This window comes from Nanorana parkeri, unplaced genomic scaffold (assembly GCF_000935625.1).
Source record: "Nanorana parkeri isolate BGI_ZX_2015 unplaced genomic scaffold, ASM93562v1 scaffold1087, whole genome shotgun sequence".
NCBI lineage: Eukaryota > Metazoa > Chordata > Amphibia > Anura > Dicroglossidae > Nanorana > Nanorana parkeri.
Genome location: NW_017307355.1, coordinates 372561 through 381427, shown reverse-complemented (window position 1 = coordinate 381427; position 8867 = coordinate 372561). Strand labels below are relative to the sequence as shown.

General features: G+C 46.0%; 1 protein-coding gene across 1 annotated transcript in view; it reads right to left on the bottom strand.

Annotated features, from left to right (window-relative positions):
* Nucleotides 1–7383: 7383 nt before the first annotated feature.
* The window catches only part of LOC108796260 (retinal cone rhodopsin-sensitive cGMP 3',5'-cyclic phosphodiesterase subunit gamma-like), a 7198-nt gene continuing 5714 nt past the window's right edge, over nucleotides 7384–8867 (bottom strand). Inside the window, exon 3 of the mRNA XM_018567721.1 lies at nucleotides 7384–7491. Within this exon, the coding sequence (XP_018423223.1) occupies nucleotides 7415–7491 (77 nt within the window). The 3' untranslated portion in view covers nucleotides 7384–7414. The remainder of the gene's footprint in view (nucleotides 7492–8867) is intronic.

Here is an 8867-nt window from a genome sequence, read left to right as displayed (position 1 = left end):
CCGGGTGTGGATGTCCCTTGACATCCTCATTTCCATTGCAAGTGAATGGACATGATGACGTCACGGGTCCTTGGAGCCCCGGAAAAGAGGCTGCGGGGACCGATTTAGCAGCCAGGTGGCCCGTGGATCAGCTGAGTATATCTTTTTTTATTTTAGACTCTAGACCAAAAACGAGCACTAGTGAGGCAAGCCCTGCACTGCAAAGTTACATTTTTAATATGCCCGGAGTTCTTCTTGAGGCATGTTCCTTGTCCCATTCATACTGAGCAGCCTCATTGGCACCTAGTGCAGTCCCTCCCTCACCAGCCAGAGAGGGTATTAAAGTAGCTAATATAAAAACAGATCCAGGTACTCGGGATAGCTTCAGTTATTACATTGAATACAAACCTACATTCATTGCTGGTTTTTTTTTTTTAATCTATCGTCCTTGAGTTCCGCTTTAAGGAAACAAGAAATAGGAGATTGTTTTTGGCTGCATGCATCGAGGCCTTAATTCGAGAACTTGCCGCGACCATCGAATGTGCAGAAATCGAATCCAATTTGCATGAGCGAAATCCTGATGGTCCAAATGTTCAGCGGTGGGAAGCAATAATTTTATATAATTTTTTTTGTAATCGAGAAACGATGCAATAATCGGTGGGAGATACTCAGGTTGGTGGTGGGAAGGAGGGGGAGGGGAGAGAGATATGGCTATGAGAAGATTAAAGAAGAACTCTGTGAGCTGTTAACAAGATTCATTTGAGAGAAGAGAAAAAAGAAACCCCCGTGCTCCGGATGTCCAGGTACATGAGTACAGGTTCCATTCTTGGCTTTTAATTGGACACTCTTCCTCCTCATTTTATAGCTGAGCAGGAACCAGGAAAAGGAAACTGAAGCTCCCATAAAGCCGTGGGCGCTTTCCCTGTCCTGCGCCTGCTGTCAGGATGATGGAAGGGTGAGCACAGATGCTATTCATCCGGCATTGGGTTATATGAAGAGCTGCTTTGGCATTGCAGCGGAGGGGAGTAAACCTGAATGTGGGTTATGTCTTGTTGGGTTTTAGCAGCTCCTCATTTTAATATAATTCTGTGTTTTAATGACCCGAAGTTTCTTTTTTGCTGATTTTGAGGCTACGGTGAAGATCCAAAACTGGCGCTTACTTTGCAGAGTTGTTCCCAGATTATCAAGGCACTTTGATGTTCCCCATACACCCAGCTACTCTGGTCACCATACGCCCCTCTGTATTTAAGTGACATTGGTGAACTAATAGTGAGGGACGGAAGGTGGGAGGAGCTTGGCAGCAATCATGGGTGTTTGTCGCCATTTTCATATAAGAGCAGCCCTTGTGGGGTGCCATCTGGCTTTCTCAGGGTGCCTCTCATTTTCTTAGCATCATGTGTTTTTCATGGTGCAGGCGGGCCGGTAAAAGGGGGCTTCTGATGTAAAGGGGGGACTTTGATGTGAAAGGGGTGGTTTTAATGTTAAAGCGGGGCACTTGATGTGACCGGTGGGATGTTAAAAGGGGGACTCTAATGTGAAAGGGCGGGCTCTGATTTAAAGATGGGATGGTGAAAGCGCTGACTCTTAATGTGTGAAGGGGGGGCTCTTGATGTAAAAGAGGGTGCTTCTTGTAAGGAAGATACTCTAATGTAAAAGGGGGAATCCCAAGTCATGTTTTCCCCCCCTCACACCTTTAAAATCCACCCATCCTCCTAGATCTGGTATGGATCTTGGAAGGGACCACACATCGTTTTTTAACACTGGGGTGTCTCGAGATTTCGCACACTTTTAAGGGGCGCCTCAACTGAAAATAGTTTGAGAAAATTCTGCTCCGGGCTACCAGCACATTCTACAGAACCTCAAGACTTGACTAGCAGGCACCTGAGGGTAGCGGCTTTGCAAAGCAAGCACCAGTTTTTTAAGGATCCACCCTTATAGACACAGGTCCACTTTAAAGGGTCCATCCACTCATTTATTGGTATTTATTCAGAATTTCCTGGTTGAGTCCAGTTACCGGCAACAGTAAATGAGAGATTTCACTACGTGTGTAGTCAGAATAAAGAATCTGCTTGCAATGGGTGAGTGCGGATTGTTACCTTTTACACCTTGCTGCTGTTCAGCTTTTAAAGAAGAACTCCGGGCATTTTAAAAATGAACCACCCTTACAGTGGGGCTACCCCCCGGCACTGCAAGTTTTAAGTGCTCGTTTTGGTCTAAGGTTTAAAATAAAAAAGATCTACTCATCCGATCCTCAGTCTCACCAGGCTGCTAGACGGTCCCCGCAACCTCTCTCCCCTGGGCTCCGGCGGTCTAAGCCCCACTGATGGCATCATGTCTAATACAAGTCCATTGACTTGCATAGGATGTGACGCAGCAGAGAGGATAAGAGGTGACCGGTCACAGCTGCTGGACCGAGGATCAGGTAAGTATACGTATCTTCTTTATTCTGGCCCCTAGACCAAAACGAGCACTTAACACTCGCTCTTCTTTAACAATAGTCCTATGACACGTGGCATGGGAGGAATACGTAGAGCAGGTTCTATGCAGCTTTTCTTTTCTTTTATTACTTGAAACTTTGCAAGTGGTTTTTCAAGTTCAACCAAAGAATAAAGAATTGAAAGCGTACGCGGTGTGGAATCTTTGTTTTGTTCTGTTACATGGGTCAGTTATAAGGGCTCGGTCACCTTGTGTGTGTTGTATGGGCGATGTGCATTCTAATGAAAGGTGCGTGGATTCATTATTTTTAGGCATTGGAGCCTAAAAAGCATTGTATTTGTTAATGGACGCAATGCTCTGTCCCCGGCAGACTCTTCCCCCAGCCCCAGGTGTGCAGGCTCGCAGTTAAACAATAATTCCACTTTCTCCACTGAATTTGGGAAAACGGCATTACCCCACCAATCTGCCCCCTCTCGCACCTCGCCTCCCCTGCTCTTACCCGTCAACGAATGCTACTTCCCCCCCCTGCAGCTGCTGGTATTTTACATTCCACTCGCAAATCGTGAGCACTCACTCGTCAGTCCCTCCTCCACACCAGAGCCCTCCCTTTCACATCAGAGTCCTACTTTCCCATCAAGAGCCCCCCCTTTCCATCAGAGCCTTCCCTTTCCCATCAGAGTCCCACCAGAGCCCCCCCTTTCACATCAGAGTCCTACTTCCCATCCAGAGTCCTCCCTTTCCATCAGAGCCCCCCCTTTCACATCAGAGTCCTACTTTCCCATAAAGAGCCCCCCCCTTTCCATCAGAGCCTTCCCTTTCCCATCGGAGTCCCACCTTCCCACCAGAGTCTCCCCTTTCAAATCAAAACCACCCCTTTTTAACATCCCACCTTCCCTTTAAGAGCTCCCTTCCTATCAGACCCTCCACTTTCTCATCAGAGCCACCCCTTTTTAACACCCCACCCTCACATCAAGAGTCCCACCGTACATATCAGGGTCCCATCTTCACATCAACCTGATCGTGCTGACCAATGGGAAGCACTTCTGACCGCGCTGACCAATGAGTGCTCGCCATTTGCAAGCAGAGTTTTTAAAATTCTGAGTTCAGGGCTATGCTGCTGTGTGTGGTGTATTCTCATACATCGGCAGCCACAGAGGAATGAACGTTCATGAACAGGTGAGGAGGGAGAAAGAGTGCAGATTGATGGAGGAAATTCCATTATCTCACATTCACCTAGGAAAGCGGAATTACGCTTTAAAGGATGAAAGTATCACTGCATACCTCTGTACTTTTTTAATTGCATTTCAATAAACTTTATTAACACCACTACATGGCTATTCTTGCATGATTATTGTAACGTGGTTTGACATTAATCAGGGTTTAATCATAGGGATGAGTCAGTCAGTATATTATCTGTATTGTTTGGTTTGTGCAAGTGGTCACAGTAACTTTAATCATTGCATTTTGGGTACTGGAGGAATGTATTTATATCGCCACCCTTCGTGACTCACTCATCTCTATGGATAAGCTCTGATTTAGGGTGAAACATGTCAGAGGAGGTCACGGCAGGCAGGAGTAATGATGCAAGAATAGCCAGGTCATGGTGTTAATAAAGTTTATTGAAACTGAGGAAAAAAAGTACAGTTATGTGCGGCTTTTGTTTATTCATGACTACAGGGAGGAGGGCCTGGTACCCACAGCCGGTGCCCACAAGGAAGTCGTCCAGTATGGGTATTGTATGGAATTGATTGGGTCTATGTAATGTGCTTTTTGATGGAAACTGCTTCGAAGATCCAGCAAGCAGGATGACTTTTCTAGTTCAATGCATGTGCAGATGTGAACAGGCCCTAGTAAATCTGAAAGAAATAAGGAGGCAGCCACTGACCTAGATAAAGCATGCAGCTGGTATTGTTGGATCTCTTGACCTGCACGCTTTTCAGAACCAAGCCCACTGGATCACTGTGCCAGTCAGGGGAATGGCATTGTCTTAATGCCTAACTCTGAACAATTTTTTTTAAATGTCCCCGGGCAGTGGTATAAAAAAAATTGCAATGCTCACCATCAATCTGAAGCTGCCCCCTGCAGTACCTCTTCTTTGCCTCAAGATGTCCTCAGTCTTCAGGTTGAGTGATGCTGGGCAAAGACTGAGGGCATCTTGTGGACTGTGCAGGGTGCCCCGCACTCCGTGGACTGATGCAGATGTGCCTCTGGTGTCATCATATAAAAATCGTTATTGGTGTCGTGATATCAAAATTGTAATACGCGTCATCCCAGACCATCTACTTCATGTAGGAGACTTAAGAGTCAGAGGACCCCGCGGGTCATGTGACCGTCCAGAAAACATCAGAAAAATGTAAATAACAAAATAAGGGGAAAATACTGACAGTGGGGGCCTCAAGGGGTAAAAAAAAAAAAAAAAGGGGCCATTTTAAAAAGAAAGTGAACCTATTTCACCATTAGGGTTTACATCAGGAGTAGGCAATCCTCGGCACCCCAGCTGTGGTGAAACTACAAATCCCAAGAGGCATTGCAAGCCTCTGGCATGACTCGCAGAGGCATAATTGGCTTTGTAGTTTCCCCACAGCTGGAGTGCTGAAGTCACCCTCCCTTGGTTTACATACACTTTTAAGTATGGTTGCTGTTAAAACTCAGCAAGCAAAGCAAAGCAAAACCTAAGAAAAAAAAAGTTTATTAGAAGGAGCAAAATATCTTTAATGCTATCTTGACACAGAAAAAAAAAAGCAAATGTAGTTTTCACAATATTGTTCAGCATTGAGTATTAGATCATGAGAGATCACAGTATGTGGCCTGCAGGATAAAAGGGATCCTCTCTTTGTTTTACACACACACACCTAATATTGAGTAGGTCCCCCTTTTCCTAAACCCATCAAGGCATGGACTCCACTAGACCTCTGAAAGTGTGCTGTGGTATCTGGCACCAAGCCGTCAGCAGCAGATCCTTTGGATCCTTGGATGGAGATCTGGAGAATTTGGAGGCCAAGCCAACACCTCAAACTCATTGTTTTGTTCCTCAAACCATGTTTGCAGTGTGGCAGGACGCATTATCCTGCTGAAAGAGGCCACTGCCATCATGGAATACTGTTTCCATGAAGGGGTGTACTTGGTCAGTAACATTGTCTTGGTAGGCGATACGTTTCTAAGTGACATCCACATGAAGGGCAGTACCCAAGGTTTCCCAGCAGAACATTGTCCAAAGCATCACACTGCCTCCTCCGTCTTGTCTCCTTCCCATAGTGCATCCTGGGTGCCATCTCTTTCCAAGGTAAGCCATACACACACTCGGCCATCCACATGATGTAAAAGAAAATGCGATTCATCAGACCAGGCCACCTTCTTCCATTGCTCCGTAGTCCAGTTCTGATGCTCACGTGCCCATTGTAGGCACTTTTGGAGGTGGACACGGGTCACCATTGGAATTCTGACCGGTCTACAGCCGCATACACAACAAACTGTGATTCTCTGTGTGCTCAGACACCTTTCTATCAGAACCAACATTAACTTTTTCAGCAATTTGGGCTCCATTAGCTCTTCTATTGGATTGGATTTTAATACATGGGCCGGCCTTCACTACCCACTTGCATCAATGAGCCTTGGCCACCCATGATTGTGACTGGTTTTCCTTCCTTGGACCTCTCAGTGGTCAGAATGTTATGGCTGATGGGTGTGTGTGTATATATGGGCATTTATGTTTCGAGAAAAGCAGCATATAGACCAGGGATAGGCAACATAGGCACTCAGCTGTGCTGAAACTATGGGACTTGTGGTTCCACAACAGCTGGAGGGCTGGAGTTGCCTACCCTTGATATAGACATAGGACCATTGGATGGATGGCTACACCCCTTTCAGCTGCTGATCTGCATGGAGAGATGCAATATGTCATATGTGGTCATGTGATCTTTCTTAAACTGCCGCTAGGTCCTATTTAGTCTCCTCCCTCATCCAGCGGTAGGCTAAAAATGCCAAATTCAGCTACAGTTGTCACATAATCATATAAGTATATATATGCCAAGCACCTCTATTAGCTTGATCTAACTCTAGGCTGCACCCAAAGAGAATCCAAATGTATTCCGGCTTCCTGGTATACAGAAAGGCGGAGCTTAAAGCACAATCCCAATAAAGCAGTTTAATGGAGTTGAAATGCACGTATGGAAAACTGTTTATCAATGTCATGACAAAGGATTTGTAATTCTGCTCAGTCCGTCTTGTGATCCTGATTGCACAGACTGATCCTCAACGTGAACTGCAGCAGAATCAGCCCACCTTGGTCAAGAACACACCCCCTTCCTCCTGATTGGATAGTGAAGGGGCAGTAGGAGACCGATGAGCCATCACTCCGCCATCTCCCCCTGTCAGCCTATGTGTGTGCACAGTAGTAGAACCGGACTGGCTCCTACCTCTGACCCTGCCAGTCTCAGTGGTACTGTACGGGGGAAGCTGATATCAAGACAGATTGAGGTGCTTGCACTAGCTGCCCCCAAAATAAATGTTTAATTGGTGCTGTATATGTGTCCGGGTGACTTAAGAGCTTTATACAGAAAAAGGAAAATGTCTTGTTGCCCAAAGCGACCAATCAGGATCTTTGTTTCCTGTTCAAAAAAAAAAATTGCAGCTGACAAGACAAATTTATCTTTCCCAGAGCAGCCAATCAGCTTTCATTTCTATAAACAAGGATTCTGATTGGATGGATGCCAGGGGCAATAAGAAACCTTCTGCCGGGGCACAGTACCAGGCGGGCACCTCTCAGCAGAACCCGCATTTCTGAAAAGTTGACTTTCTGAAAAGTCAACATTTGCATTGCTCCTCCCCGAGGTATTTGAAGCAACAGTGGTGTGCGCGGCTACTCCTGCTGGTGCTACAGGACCCCCAAAATAAAAATAAATATCTTTAGTATGTGACAGGCGAATTTTAATATGGAGCATATGACGCTGGCATGAGAGATAATGAGCACAAAAAGAGCCGAACTGATAAATACTGATGGTCAGATGATCCCGAACTGCGACAGTTCATGCAACTCCAGGTGGTTGAACGCCTCCCAAGGACATATAACATTGATATCTGCAAAATAACAACAAATTATAAAGAAAAGTCATCGTGTAAAATAGCAATTAGTCATTAATGACAGGCGCCGGTTGTAATATCTAAATTGCCTTGGCTTCCTGAAATAAGCTAACTTGCTATTCTCTGCTTCCAATGATGATAACGATACAATGGTTAAAAGAAGCAATGGTCTTATTTATTTATACACAAATCTAATCAAACATAATAAAAGATACAAACAGATATAATAAGACAATCAAGAGAATACTTTACACAGCAAGTCCGTCCTCTGGTTCCTACATCCTGGCTGGGCTCAAAGAGAGAGCAATATTGCCGCGCACGGACTTTTATACCCATTCATACACATACATCGACACCCCCTTTACCCAGAATTCCGCATGTCCCTTAAATGTCTCTCGGCCAATCGGCATGGTCCTTCATATTTATCCACACGCACTGTAGTCCTCCAGCAGGGGGCACCATCGTACTGCAGATCAGTCCTTGGCCTAGGTCAACACCTTGTCCTTTGATCTTTAGACAATGGCCAGTCACCTTCATATGCAAAATCCGGATATCTTGACATGTCTTCCCAATGTGCCTACACCCTTATCAACACCACAGGGTGCAAAGCTTGATGTCTCGCCCCGATGAATGAATGTCACCTTTCTCATCTCCCCCGCCATGCCCCAGGCATGAACAACACACAGTTGGTCTCTTTGATGAGCAATGCAATCAAGATTTGAAGATATCTGTTTGGCAGCTTTCGTACATGAAAATGTTGTACACTCCAACACCGGTCCAGCAATTTCCTTGTGAAAATGCTAACTGCTTGGCTGCCATGCACACCATAAGCCCTTTCATGGCGTCCTATGCTGGGAATACTTTCGTCTACGTTCCAGTTTAGAATTTAGAGGCGTGGTATTGCAATGCACTGTGAAGCGAGGCGGCCAGGAGGTGCGTTGGGGTGCCATTTCAATGAATAGCAACGCAACACAATACGCCTAGCACGCGTTAATGCACGCTAGTTGTGCTGTGCGATGCGTCAATTGCATGGTATCGTGCGATGAACGCTATGGTGTGGATAGGCCTTAAATCTGAAAAAAATATACATACACTCAGGGCCGGATTTCCCACAAGGCCAAGCAAGGCCTGGCCTTGGGGCAGCAGGGAGTAGAGGGGGCAGCAGGAGTGTGGAATTCCTATCTCCCGATGCCCAGGACATGAGCCGGGCGGGTACTTGTTTTCTACATTTAGCCCTGCTTTGGGCAAGCAGAGCTAAATGTACAGCAGGGAAGCCGCCTATTGTTTTGTACAATTGATCTCGGCGATGTCGCTGAGATCACTTGTATGCAGCCTGCAGGTCTGCCATTCTTCATGGGGGGGGGGGGGGGGGG